Source organism: Crocodylus porosus, unplaced genomic scaffold (assembly GCF_001723895.1).
Source record: "Crocodylus porosus isolate Cpor-Errol unplaced genomic scaffold, CroPor_comp1, whole genome shotgun sequence".
In the NCBI taxonomy this organism is placed as follows: domain Eukaryota; kingdom Metazoa; phylum Chordata; order Crocodylia; family Crocodylidae; genus Crocodylus; species Crocodylus porosus.
Window position 1 is genome coordinate 21,278,991 of NW_017728912.1, and position 15,131 is coordinate 21,294,121.

The window sequence follows — 15,131 nt, forward strand, 5'->3', positions numbered from 1 at the left end:
GCTTCAGAGTGTTACCGAGCAGAATTCCATACTTGATTTGAGATCTTTGATTGATTGTGACTGGTATCTTGTCCATCTGATTCTCAGCTCTGTTCACGGCTGGATGTGTCCCTCCAAGTACTTTGTCCCCTTCTCTACCCCCTGTCCCTTTTAATATAGAAATCATAGAATCATAGAAATCAATGAGTCGGAAGGGACCTAGACAGATCATCGAGTCCGACCTCCTGCCATGGAGAGGAAGGAGCGCTGGGAGTGGGAAGGTCATAAGACCCCAGCCAGGTGCCTATCCAGTTTCCTCTTGAAGATCTCCAGGGAAGGTGATATAGTTTTTTGTAGAGGGTTGCTTTATGTTGTCAGGGAGGGAGGGAATTTTGGGAACAGCTTCATCCCATTCCTGGTCTCAGCGTGCCAGGAAAAGGTTGCTGTGAGAATGAAATTATCTACTTCAGATCAGAGCAGTGAAAGCTTCTCCCCCTCCTTTTTCTTACTGGAGACCAGCAGAGCAAGACCCTGTCTGAAACATCTGAAGTTCTTAATGGAGACTTGTCTTCAAAGCATTCCCTTTTTTACCATCCTCCAACAACTTCTGTGCTTTGCAGATGGATGGCAGCCTTTTTCTTTTTTCCAACTTGAATCATTACTGTTTGATCTTACACATGCTTCCTGAGTCTTTATCAAAGTTAAAGATAGTAATGATACTGGTTTTAGGGAAGAAGGAAATTAATTTCTCTTCCCAAACTACTTTTCTGATCAGATATCTGTACAAAGAGAAAGCTGAAATAAGTGATTATATTTCGTGGAATAACTTTGAATTATGGACAGACACATGGTGCCAGGGAAATTGATCATTGTTTTGGGCTGAGGAGGAGTACTTTTGGGTACAAGAGGCAAAACAGTAAGATATAGAGGGTACAATGTAGTATTACCTTGATAGCAGGGATGTAAAATCTTAAACAGTTATATGGTAATTATATTTATACCATTTAACATTTACCTCCAGGTTCAGTGATGCGTGTTGGGGGAGCGGCTGTAGCAGGGCTTGCTTGCCTGAGCTGCAGTGTGGATTTGAGCTGCAACATTGTGTGGCTGCTATGGCAGGGAGTTAACTAATGGTTACCTGAGGGAGCAGAGCCAGGCAAAGTAGCATGGTGGAGCAAGCAGGGCTTAAATAAGAGCAAGTGCAGCAGTGGGGCTGCCATTGGGTGCTGTAGGGGCAGGCTGCATGGCGCCAGGTATCCCTTCCCCACGTAGCACCCATAGGGGTTCCTGCCTGCTGGGCAGCCATGTTGTGTTCGGGTTGTGCCTCCAGCCCCAGGTAGCACCTCCCTCTTGCCTGCCTGTCCCCCCTCCCCTGGCTGTGACAGCTGCCATGCAGCAAAGATTTGTACCACCCACCACTGGATGCAGCTAGGTCAGCTTTGCACTTCTCCTGCTTGTCTGAGGTCTTTGCTTGAGTCGTGGCTCTGGGACGAGTGCAGTCAGCCCGCAGGTGAATGCCTCGGGTGAGATCCTGTGAGGTATATCTGTCCGCTGTGCCCATGGACTGGGGGAGCTGCTGTGGGTCCTTTCCAAAAGGCAGCTGCCAAAGCCCAAGGGATGGGTGGGAGGGAGGCACCCCCTGGGTGTGGTGCAGCTGTCCTGGCAGGCAGGAGCCCCTGTGGATGCTATGGGGGCTCCATGCAGCCTGCCCTTGCAGTTCCTGATGGCAGCCCAGCTGCTGCGCTTGCCTCTATTTAAGCCCTGCTGGATCCATTGTGCAACTACCTAGCTCTGCTTCTCTCTAGATAAACATTAGTTACATCCCTGCCACAGCAGCTGCATGATGCTGCAGCCCGGATCCATGACGCCTTCCAGGTAGCCCCTGCTGAAGATGCTCTGCTGATGGCGGGTGGCACGAAGCCAGGAGCCCTGCCACCAATGCTGCTGCTGCTGCCTGCCTGCTCCTGCATGCTCACCGTAGGGAGCCTGCTGCAGGCACAGGCTTCAGTCCCAGCCAGTGGTGGAATTTGCTACAATCCTGCATATTGCCCTTGGCTCCAGCTCCCTGTGCTGCCATGCCCCTTTGCCACGGGACTGTTTAACTGATACAGAGGCAGTTAAATGGGTAATCTTGTAAATGATATTTACATGCCTACTTAATAGCATGTAAGCTCTAGATCACTGAACTGTGTCTGTGTATGTCACTGTAATTTCCCTTAGGCTCCAGTAAGTATTTTTCTGTGATGTGTTTTTATTATAGTAATATTCACCCTCAGTTAACATTTGATCTCATCCACCGGCAGAGATCAAGCAAAATGTTGTAGAATTTTCACTTCTACTACTAGTAAATACAGAGAATCAGATTTATTTTGAAGGGATTTTCTCAGTCCAGTTTAGGGATTAGGTACCAGACAGGGAGCATGGCAGAAATGCAGTGATTAATTGAAGTTTTAGAGCAGCTTTCCTTCCATGGTTACCAAAACTGGTTGGTCACAACAGTTTATACGTATTTTGAAAATTCTTTCAGGTAGAGGAATAACTTTCAGCCCTATCCTGGAGAGACGCTTTTGTCCTGGTGAAGCACACTGCCTACTAAGGGGGAGAGAAAAGAAGTTGAATTAGTTGAGCGCCCATTACAGCTAGAAGCATCTCGCTTCTTCTTATTTAGTTTGTTTGGCTGGTAAGCTTCTTGGTTGCCTGTAGAAGAAGTTAGTAAAATGCCTTCCGGTCTCTTAGTGTGAGGGCTTTTGATGGACGGTGGTAAAGAACATCGGTCAAAGCTAGGAAAAATCACAGCTATTTATATTTTTTCAGCTGCTCCCTAGCATAATCCAAAAAAGGAATAAGCAATCAATAATGATACTGTTATGCCTTTTCTAGCTGAGGAGACTGCGGTTCTTACGTTTAAGCTTTTTGGATCTGTCTGTGCTCTGTGTTACAGAGGTTGTCTCCTAATGAGTACTGGTCCCATCTTCAGGATTAGACAGGCTTAAAATGAGTACTTGACTTGACAATGAAGCGATCTCAAAAGGGAAGTCAGCAAGAAGTGCTTATTCTATTGTCATACAGGTCTATAGTTCAGTGGGTGAAGCATAGTCCTCAGTGACCTCAGCCTAGAAGGACTTTTTTTGTCGTTATATGTCTTAAATTAAAGATCATGTCTCTGTATTATGTTTTCAGTGTATAAGAGAAAAATCTTGTATGTAGACCAACATGAATTACTTTTAAGAGTAAAGTACTTTCACTACTGGTGGAATTAACTTTGGAACTACTACTGATGAATTACTTTTAAGAGTAATACCTCTTGGTTGAAGTTAGAGGGGAGAGCAACAAGGATGATGTTGTGGTGGGTAAGTGCTATCATCCTACCTGACCAGGAGGATGATGTAGATGGGGTTTTCTTCAGACAACTAACAGAAGTTTCTCGATCACAGGCCCTGTTTCTCATGGGGGACTTCAGTTGTCCTGATGTCTGCTGGGAGGGCAATACAGCAGTGCACAAGCAATCCAGGAAGTTTCTTGAGAGTGTTGGAGACAACTTCCTGATGCAAGTGTTGGAGAGGCCAACTAGGGGTGGTGCTCTTCTTGACCTGCTACTCACAAACAGGGAAGAATTGGGGTGGACTGTAGAAGTGGATGTCAAGTTGGGCAGCAGTGACCATGAGTTTAGGATCTTGAGGGCAGGAAGAAAGGAGAGCAGCAGAGTATGAGCCCAGGACTTCAGAGAAGCAAACTTTGACTTTCGTAGGGAACTGATGGGCAGGATCCCCTGGGAAGCCAATCTGAGGGTGGGAAAAGGAATCCAGGACAGCTGGTTGTATTTTAAAGAAACCTTACAGCACAGGAACAAACAATCCTGATGTGCAAGAAGAATAGCAAATGTGGCAAACGACCAGCTTGGCTTAGCAGAGAACTTTTTGGTGAGCTTAAATGCAAAAAGGAAGCTTACAAGAAGTAGAAGCTTGAACAAACAGCTTGGGAGGAGTATAAGAGTATTGCTCGGGAATGCAGGGATGAAGTCAGGAAGGCCACAGCTCAATTGGAGTTGCAGCTAGCAAGGGATGTGAAGGGTAACAAGAAGGGTTTCTACAAGCATGTTATCAACACGAGGATGGTCAGGGAAAGTGTGGGTCCCTTTCTGCATGGGGGAGGCAACCTAGTGACAGACGATGTGCTGCCACTGCACACTACCCTGCATTGCTACTGCTCCAGATGCACAGTGGCGGCACACTGTGCCCCCCTCCTCCTCATGCTCCACATTATCTGAAAACCCTGCTAGGTTATTTCGGATAAACGGAGTTTTTACTTAACGGGCAATCCCCTTACCCCAGGGATCCTGGATAACAGAGATTTTATTGTATTTAGAAAAGCTGGATGTGTACAAGTCCATGGGGCCAGATGCAGTGCATCCAAGGGTGCTGAGGGAGTTGGCTGATGTGATGGCAGAGCTGCTGGCCATCATCTTGGAAACTCGTGGCAATCGGGGAATGTCCCAGATGATTGGAAAAGGGCAAATACAGTGCCCTTCTTGAAGAAAGGGAAGAATGAGTATCTAGGGAACTACAGGCCAGTCAGCCTCACCTCAGTCCCTAGGAAAATGGAGCAGGTCCTCAAAGAATCCATTTCTAAGCAATTGGAGGAAAAGAAAGTATTAGGAACAGTCAGCATGGATTCACCAAAGGCAAGTCACGCCTGACCAACCTGATTGCCTTCTATGGATGCAGGGAAAGCAGTGAACATAACATAACATAATGGGAACATAACATCCCTTGACTTCAGTGATATAAAAAACTAGAACTCTTGGTTCCAAAATGATACTTTTTATTAGATCCACTGGAAAATGGCAAGAAAACTGTCCTTTTCTGCAAGTTTTTGGGATCAAAGTCCCTTTTTCAGGCTCTGGGAAAAGTGTAGATGGTACAAGGTGGTAAAAAGTCCCCATAGGTAGGAAATAAATTTCATTTTTGCAGAGGGGGCTGAAGATGGAAGGCTGTCCCTCTGGGTCCATGACAGTGTCTTTGTGAGCGGTGTTGAGTAGCTCTTTGATGTGTTGACCAGGTAGAATTCCTTCCCTGGAGGTGTTAGACGGCAGGCAGAGGGGTAAAAAACACTTCCTTGTTGTTCTGCAACGAAGTTTAAAATCCAAAATTGGCTAAAATTTGGCATCTTTCATGTTTCAGGGGTGTACTTGGTAGCCGTGTTGGTCTGAGACAAAAAGACGCACAAAAAACTAGAACTCGTGATTCCAAAATGATACCTTTTATTATTTAACTTTAGTAAGGCTTTTGATACCCTTTCCCAGAGCATTCTTGCAAGCAAGCTGAGGAAGTATGGGTTGGATGAATGGTAAGGTGGATAGAAAACTGGCTGGATTATTGGGCTCAGTGGGTAGTAGTCCATGGCTGAATGTCTAGTTGGCAGCTGGTATCAAGTGGAGTGCCTTAGGGGTTGGTCTTGGGGCCAGTTTTGTTCAACATCTTCATTAGCAATGTGGAAGATGGGATGGATTGCACCCTCAACAAGTTTGTGGATGATACCAAGCTGAGGGGTACAATAGATGCACTGGAGGGTAGGCTAGGATTCAGAGTGCCCTAAAAAAGTCGGAGGATTGAGCCAAAAGAAATCTCATGTGGTTCAGCAAGGACAGTTGCAAAGTTCTGCACATAAGACTGAAGAATTCCATGCGTTGCTACAGAAAAGGACCCTGGGGGTTGCAGTGGACAGTAAGCTGGATATGAGTCAGCAGTATGTCCTTGTTGCCAAGAAGGCTAATGGCATACTGGGGTGCATTGGTAGGAGTGTTGCCAGCAGATCAAGGGAAGTAATTATTCAACACTGGTGAGGCCACCTCTGGAGGAATGTGTTCAGTTTTGCCTCCCCACAATAGCTCCCTATGTGGGATGTGGATAAGTTGGAGAGCATCCTGTAGAGGGCAGTGAAAATGTTTTGTGATCTGGGGCACGTGACTTCTGAGGAGAGGCTAAGGGAACTGGGTTTATTTAGTTGAGAGAAGAGAAGACAGAGGGCGGATTTAAGTGCAGCCTTCAACTACCTGAGGGGGGTTCAAAAGAGGATGGAGCTATTCTCAGTGGTGACTGATGACAGAACAAGGAGCAGTGGTCTCAAGTGGCAGCAAGGGAGGTTTAGGTTGGATATTACAAGTAACTTTGTTACTAGGAGCATGGTGAAGCACTGGAACAGGTTACCTGGGGAAGTCGTGGAATCTTCATCCCTGCAGATTTTTAGGACCCAGCTAGACAAAGGTTGGCTGGGATGATCTAGTTGGGGATCATCCTCCTCTGAGCAGGGGGTTGGACTAGATGACATCCTGAGGCCCCTTCCAACCCTAATTTTGTATGATTCTGTAAGATATCAACCTTAATCTTACTCTACAAGTTTGAGGCAGAGCTTTGAAATCTTACTCTGTGCCTGATAATACCACTTTTTTAAAAAACAAAACAAAACAAAAACTAAACGAACTTTCACATGACATTTTACTCTTAAAAAAAAAATCAGAACAAAAAACCTTCCTCTGTTAGTGGGTAAAGCAACATTTGCAAAACTATTTTATTTGTTAGATATTATATTTAAAGTCCAGCTGTTGTGTTCTGGGACTGCAGATATGGCCTCCAAGTTTCTTTGAGCGCCTGTTGAAGTCAGTAGGAATTGTTTTGCTGCGTTAAGACTAAAGGATCAGTATTTTTCTTTGCTTTATTTTTGTTTTCTTATGTGGCTCCTGGAAAATATTCAGTTATAAGTATATATAAAACTGCTTGGTCTAATTTTATAACTGGATTTTCATTATAACACAACATAATAATTATTATTATTTGAAGACCAGTATGTTCCTGAATTTTGTGACCAATTTCAATGCCCTGACATCATTCAGTAATCAGGAAGAGTAGGCAAAGGAACTATGCACGGCTGTGTGTGCCATAAAATTGAATCATTACAGACTCGCATACATCTTCCAATATTCTTTTATTGGGAAACTTACAAGCATAGGAGCCTTGTGTAGGCAATATTTTTAATGTCTGTGTGCAGCATGCATAGTAAATCTTCAGTGCACTGCATTCTCATTATTTGGATGTAATTTAGTCATGCAGAGTATATTTGGAACACAATTGATTATACCCATCTGCTAGTCCATTTTGAATAATTGTTTTACATAAAATCTTGTTTCCTTTCTCCCTCCTCTTTCACTCAAATGTTTAAAGTAGCCAACTGTATTCCTTGACATCCTTCACTTAATCCTTTGGGGACTCTGTTTTTCAGCCAAATACCTGTTGCAGAAAATGACTGGGTAGGACTTCTTTGTAGTCGTAAGAGAAAGTGTTGAATATGAGAACTGTTATGTATTTGTAAAGCTAAGGAACAGATTGGGTGAAATACAATGCAAAGGAATAAATCTGTTATCCGCATTGTTTTTCCCAAGTTTTCATTATGTGCAGTGGTTGTCATAAAACGGGACATCAAGAAGATAAGCTAAACAAGGAAATCCCTTACTCTTGAGATTTGGCAGTGCCAAGACTATCAACTTTAGTAGATAGCAAGATAGCATTGGTGATGGGTAGGGAACGATTTAATAAATTTTCAGTCACATAAATTCTATCAATTTGACATTTTTTTGAGAGGGGAGTGGTGTAGAGAAGACCCTGAATTAAAGTATTACCAGTAATACAGGCAGTCCTCGGACTTACAACACAATTGGTTCCTGAAAAAGGTGTCTTAAGTTGAAACGTTGCAACTCAGAACCAATTTTCCCATAGGAAACAATATTATAAATGGGGGATTGGTTCCTGAACCGAGGCCCGATACCCTGTTTTCATCAAAAATAATCCAGAATGATGTACTTATTCAATTATAGATGAGTAATATAGTTACATTAATGTATTTATATTGTAAACAGCAATCACATTGATTTGGAAGGACTTCTTTGAAGTGACTATGCTGGACTTTTTGAAGGGCTCTTGGTTGGAGCCTTCTCAGGAGTCTTGTCTGCAGGTTTTTCTGGAGTCTTGTCTGCTCTCTTAAAGAAAGTGTCCAAGGAAGTTTGGACAGATATTCTCCAGGGAGATGGGTGATACAGTGACTTGTTTGCTGGCATGGTGTCACACAGGATCAAGCATTGTAAAGTCAAAACTGATGTCAGAAAGTTGAAATGATGTCAATTTAGAAATGTTGTAAGTGTGAAACGTAACTTGAAACATTGTAAGTTGAGGACTGCCTGTATATCAGTATGAAAAATAGGTACCACTAAGAACTTGACACTTGTTGTGCTGTTAATGCTAGCTTTGTTAGTGTTCCCTATACTGAGAATATAGAAGTAAATTTAATTCACTACAAGCTTCAAGACCAAGGCTTGAATGTAATTTCTATACAACACTTATTTGAATTTGATTTAACTCCACAAGTGATTCAGTAGCTTCCTTCATTAATGTAATGACTATTGTTACAAATTCCAGCTTATTCAGTTAACATTACAACTGGTGCAATTGTAAGTTTATCTCAAAATCCTGTCTTTCCATAAGAATGTTTTTGTATCAGATATGCTAAATAAATTGCTGACTCTGTACATGCCAGAACAATAAAAGGAATATATTTTGTAATTATACAGATGTACAAAAAAAGTGATAAGGGACATTCTCTGTAACTTTACCAATTTTTAATAGTGAAGTTATCACCTCAAAGTGGTCACTAGATGGCCTGCTAGCATAGCATTTTTGCTGAAATTCATATGGTTTAAAGACCATATGGATTTTTCTTGCTGCTGTTTTTAATCTAAAGTGATGTTTTAAATACTGTTTTTATATCTACCAGGAACACTGGATTTACTAATGCTATAAATTATTTAAATATCTCTTTCTCTGTGAGATGGTTTAATACTCCAGAACGAATTTTATGTGGTACATAAAAAGCACAGACTTCACAACCTAAATTTAAAGTGCTGTCAAGACATCATTGGTTAGTATCTACACTTGGACAGATAGATTTGTGTGTACATGTGTGGTGTGTGTGCATTATATATGCAATATATATAGTTCAGATAGTAGAGATTTAATAGATGACATAATGACTGTTCAAAGGCAAATTTGGCTGAAGAAAAAAGTACAGAAAACTAAGGAGTAAACTTGATAATATATTATGTGGCAGCAGAAAAGCTTTATTAACATATTAGAAATGCTTTTTTCATTAAAGGAAAGTATTTCATAAGTTGTAGCGAGGTAAAAACAGAAAATTCTGTTCCTGATGTTTCTTCATGTTTTGAGTTCTTCATTTCTTCATGAGATGAAGCTATAACTTTACCTTTCATCCCAAATTTAACAGAAAGTGGAAGTAGAAGCCAGGTGTTAAAGTGTGTTAAAGTAAACAAGGCAAAAGTTAATTTAAAAAATTAGAGGAGCTAGAACTGTTATTTGGGGGGAAGTGCTGAATATAATTTACTTCAATTTGTAATTCTTAGCTAGATCTTATTTGAGATGTTATCAATTTAAGTGTGATTTAATTGTATTAATTATCTCAGTCTATCTGTCCCAGACATTAATCTCTCCTTAAAGAAATTAAAAAAGGAGGTTTCATGGCTGAAAAAGCATTGATTATGCAGGTTGTATCTCATGGTGTTTTAAGATATTTTGAGAAATGAAGACCTTAGCTTTCAGTTTTTCCAGGGTACGTATGCATCAGGCTTTTCATGGGCGTAAATGTACCTGACTGGTTTTCATGAGTAGGGCATTTTTGATGCTAAGGTTTTATACACATGCATCTTCATAAACATTAACAGCATGGTAAATTGACTCTTCTACATGCCATTTTGCTCCGTTAGAAGTAACATTTTCTTAGGGATAAGTAGGTTGGGAAGAATCAAATTAAATTGTTTCAAACTAAGAAACCCACTGATGCCTGAATATCACTAATGCTCCCATACTTGTGGGCTATATGTAGTCCAGCAGTTTTCTACCTCTATATTCCTCCCTGCAGTGTGACCAGGAAAGCTGGTGGTCTCACCTGCCATTACTGTCAAATAGACTAAATGATGGAGCGTAACAAGTGATTTCCTTGAGACTCTTCTGAGAAGTGAATAGAACCTTCTCTAAAAGCATACATCCTTCCAATGTTTCTTGTTTAGCCAATGGGAGGTCTTCAAAATTGTGATAGCTTTTTGATTGGATGAACTTTGTTTATTTGTTGAGAGTTTGGTGAGTGTGGTTCTGGAAAACAGGTATTTTCTGTTCCATTTAGTTTTGTGAATTGTTCTTCACCAATGTTTACTGCCCAGGTAGGAGGAGAAGGTATTGCTTTTACAGGTTCTGGGTATGGGCTTTGACATGTGTGATGGGGCCAAGCTCAGTTCAGGTTGTCAGATGGGAAATACAGTTTGGTCAATGGCATTGAATCTTTTTTTTTTCTCAGATAACTCCTAAATGTCTTCAGTTCCACTTGGGATCAATGTCTTACCAGCAAAATATACAACATTGTCAAGAAATAGAAGGCTGATTTTACCACCTTTACTGCAGTGGCATTTATTTATATTACACAGTCTTAACAAATAAAAGCAACAGCTCTTGTGCCATGCGATTGAATGATTGAGCTCTCTTCACATAACATTTTGAAAAGTACTTTATTAATTCTTTTTCTCTTTAGAGATGTGCACTGACTTGTCAGATGCTCTTCCTGCTTTCTATGCCTGGTTTCTCTCTTGCTACTTCTTTGCCACTATATTTTTCCCCCCTGCAGATACTGTCCATTATTTGCCATGCTATATTCCTATTGCTTAGTGTAAATAGCACTTTTTTTTTTGCAACTGAGCACAAATTTTGCTATTCTGCCAGAACATGAATCTGGACTCAAGTTGCAGATAGTGGAAAAAATTAGGATTGGATTTTCTATTAATGTCGTAGTTCTGTGGTTTTCTATATTTTGAACTCACTTTTTTTTCTCAGTTCCAAAAATAAAGGACTAAAAGTTTTTGCAAAAGGGCACCAAAATCTAAAAATTGTCCACTAAGTAAAAGGTCTTTCATTTATTTTACTGAATATTCTTGAAAGGTTTGACTCTATTTTGAAACTATCCTTAGAGAAGAGTTAATTTTCTAATCAAATTTTAGGGTTCTCTTTTCTCCCCTATTTTGTATCTGTCTTTTCTTAGATGGTGATTGGACTCCTAGGTAAGTCCTGCACATCTGCTGGAATCTATTGGACAGCATATGTTTAAAAAAACCCCTTTAGATATCAGTTTTTATTTTAGACTTTAAATTCTTTTCCTTTTAGGTCAGAATTGAAGTCTGTCATAGTACTTTATGGTTTCTCTGCCTGGCTTGTCATATCTTTTGAATGTGAGAGGCTGAGAGCTAAGTGGCTTGGGATGATACGCATTAGTGCTGAAAGCAAACGAGTAAGGTTAAAATGTAGGATTTCTTCATGGACATCATTTTCTGTTCAACCTTTAATTTTAATATTTTGCATTTGTCAATACTTACAAATCTATCTTGGGTCCTGAAAACTCTTCTTTTAAAATGCATTTATTCATGTACATAATTGTTTCTATTGAATTTAGTACAACTCGCTTGTAAAACTTTACATGCTGGTGTTTGGATTGGGATACTTGCTATCTTACTGGTTGTAAGTAACATTTAACATACCTTGTATGGACTTTGCTACCCTCCCTGAAGTACCCTGTGCAGTTTAGTTGCTCTGAACATTTAAACCTCAAATTCCAAAATTAAATTATTTTACTTAATGGCAAAAGAAACATTATAAGAGTTGATACTTGCTAATTTATAAATACAGTGTGAAAATTGCATTCAGTTTCATAGTGAGTATTTATCTGTGTAACTGTTTAAAGGTAAATTCTAGATAGACACTCGGGGGAAAAAAAAGATCAGGATGTTTCACCTTCTTAGATTAATAAATCTAGCCCACAACTTGGCCAGTAATATATCAGAATTTTAGAACTGTGTTGTTTTTCAACTGAAAAAAAATGATTTAAGATGCATACCATTTGGAAGAGAGAGGGTTTTTTGTTTTTTTGGGGTTTTTTTTTACAATAATAAATATTACTTTCTGACCATATGTTCAGCAGCCGAAAAGCATTCTGAGCAAATATTGAATTATGTTTCTTCTTTGTGTGTAGGATATTGTACCGGTGGATGCCTCTTATGAGGTGAAAGAGCTGTATGTGCCAGAAAACAAGCTGAAGTTAGCCAAAACTGATGCAGAGGCGCTTCTGACACTGGAAATAAATAAGGTATTTATGTGTCAGACATTTCTGAAGCCAACACCTGATCAGTTATTCAGAAATGTATCAGTGTAGTACCTATACTAATTACAAAGGGTAACTTGGGTTCAGTATTTTTCCCCTTTTTGAAGAGGAGACTAGTATTTGCTTTCCTCTGAACTTTTGCTGTTTCTTCCAATCTCCTTGACCTCAAAAAGGGTGGGTAGTGTTTCAAGTAAAATTTTAGCTGTTTCTCTTAACATTGTGTTACTTGAGTCCTCCATTCCATCTGCAGTCTCTTGCCTGCTTTTTATCAGTAAGTGTTTCTACTTTCTGTCGAAGTGTGTGTCTCCCTTCTTTTTTTCTTCAAGAAGGTTTATAACATTTGAGTGATTTGCAATTATTTCATCCTTTCATTTTATTAATTGACGTAGTTTTTTTGTTGCTTGCTTTCCTTCATTCCTTTAGTTAATATGAGCTCATGTTCCTTTTTTGTTTCCGCTGAGTTTCGCTTCTGGAAGCCTTGATCTTTTCTGTTCTTGTCTGGTTAATTCTTCTCCTTTCCAGTTCAGTTTTGAACCAGTTGTTTGAAAAACCACTAGCTGCTTTTTGTTTCTTGTATTTTTTTCCCAAAGGAATTAGGCCTTGATCCAATGAAGTACTTAAACACAAACTTAACTGTAAGCACATGAATTTTTCCTTTTGAAAGTTTTAACAGAGGTATTGATGCTTAAACTTAAGCATCTGCTTAAGTGCCTTAAGGGATCGAGGTCTCTGTGAGTTAACCTAAGCTGTATGGAGATTGCCTAGCCTTTGTCCATGCTTGAGAGTTTTAACACTTCTCACTTTAGCTTTCGAGATTCCTTACACTGATACTTTCTTTTGAAGCTCTTCATTCCTTTGCTGAAATAAGTTCTCCCAATCACTAGTTGTATTCTCTCCTTCTGAATCACTTGGCTCTTTTCTGAAGTGTTTACTAAGTACCAAACAAGCACATAATGCAAGCAAAGGGAGAAAATCTGGATCTTGATTGTCTCAACATAATGTAAACAATATAGTGAAGATTAATCATGCTGGTATTGCAAGCGTTCTTGCAAAAGGGACTTGCACAAGCTCAGCAAACTCTTCCATGTCAGAGTTGGCCAAGCCTTGTTAGTATACATGCATAAATAATAAAGGCCACACATTGAGCCATAGCGTAACTGTTTAAGTGTATAAAGGAGGAAATTCTCTGTAACCTGATAAGTCTTCAAATGAAATAAATCCTAGTCTGGTTATTAAGAGACTTTCTCCCTTGCTCTGTCTCATAGCTGCTTTTTGCTATAAAAACACCACTTCTAATGTACTGAAAGATTTACTGGTTATGCCCAGGATTTTGATATTTTTGGGTTAATTTTGTGTTACTTTTTTAGCAAGCCACCACACCAAACAAAGTAGCCTTGTTAACAAAAGGTGGCCCTTTCCATTGCAGATCTGTCTGACTTGAGCTAGTGTATGTTAAGGCGCAAACTAATTATAATTGTTGTATGGCACCTAGCTATTACATCTAATGGTATAATGGAAAGATAGGTTATACATTTGGATTATTTTCTTTGAGGAGGAAAGGGACATACTTACTAATGGAAGAGATCTCAAACTCTACACAAGCGATAAATGCCTCATTCATTTAAATGCTGTGGTTTGCTTATGTGTCCCTGAAGATTAATCCACATCCTGGAAAATTCTTAAGGTGCCCTGGCTTGTTGCAGGAAGTTGATCTCATATAAGTATCTTTCTTTCTCTCTCTCTATCAGGTGGATATGCAGTGGGTGCAAGTACTGGCAGAGGGTTGGGCAACGCCACTCAATGGCTTTATGAGAGAGAGAGAATACTTGCAGTGCCTTCATTTTGATTGTCTTCTGGATGGTAAGGCCTTTCAGTTCAAAACCCCTTTTAGAGCCATCCCAGAGGCCTAGCCTTGTTGTTCTATGCTTTGTCATGTGGAAGAATTGCATTAGGTTTGTTGATGACTAGTGCTGGAGGATCAAAACCCAGAAAGGTTTAAACTGAAGACTTGTTCCTTGGTCCTTTGCTTCTTGTGACTTGATTGGTTTGTTCTCTAAACTGAAATTTTTGTTTGTCTTCACAGTTCGTACATTCAGCAGTGGACCTGTTTTTCAAATTTTCTTAACATCCTTAAAAATTTTTTGCCATTCTCCAATCTTGTTTTGTACAAATGCAGGTTTAGATTTGGATAAATAACTTTCAGGATGTGGCTCTGGGCCAGCATCGTCCAAAGGCAAGACATATGAGCTGTGATGGAGTTGAGGGGTGGCAGATTGACTGCTGAATTGAGTTTTGGATCCTGGCAATCGGAATGGAGAAGTCTTATGCCCCTTCTATTCCTCTTCTAAGGCTCTTTATTCCATTTCTGCTTGATTTTTTTGCTCTTTCTGCTTACTGTGGTAAGTGGGGAATAATAATAAGTCATTTCTGGGACTTCGGCTGTTCTTGCTTCTTTGTCTGCCGTGCTGCCTCCGACACTTAATATGTCTATCTAGTTCTAGCATTCCAGGTAACCTGTGTTCTTTCTATGCAAACACCTCTATAAATGCTCTTATTTCTTTTGCATATCTTGCAGATGCCAGGTCATGTAATCAAATGCTATCGCCAAATTTGCCTTGTCTCTTGGGACTTCATTCATCTTATTTTTCCTCTCTTTTATTGTTCCATTTCTTTGTGTATCCCCCCTATGAAGTTTATGCCACAAAGGCTTTAGCTTTCTTTTGTGTCTTGTATCCCTAAACATGTAGTTACTTAGTAAAAATAATATAGGTCCTTTTATAGTTATACCACAAACCAGGTTAGTAAGAAGACAATTGATTGTTTTAATATCTTTAGAATAACATCTGATCTTTTCAATGACTTTAAATACAGTTTATTTTTCTTTGAGTGTAGCT

At 40.0% G+C, this 15,131-nt stretch overlaps 1 protein-coding gene across 2 annotated transcripts in view; it reads left to right on the top strand.

Moving 5' to 3' along the window:
• Positions 1 to 15,131, top strand: part of PAPSS1 (3'-phosphoadenosine 5'-phosphosulfate synthase 1) — a 62,182-nt gene that overhangs the window by 20,510 nt on the left and 26,541 nt on the right. For both annotated transcript variants that reach the window (XM_019534135.1, XM_019534136.1), the window contains exons 6-7: positions 12,109 to 12,222; positions 13,986 to 14,097. In XM_019534135.1, coding sequence (XP_019389680.1) covers positions 12,109 to 12,222; positions 13,986 to 14,097 — 226 coding nt within the window. The remainder of the gene's footprint in view (positions 1 to 12,108; positions 12,223 to 13,985; positions 14,098 to 15,131) is intronic.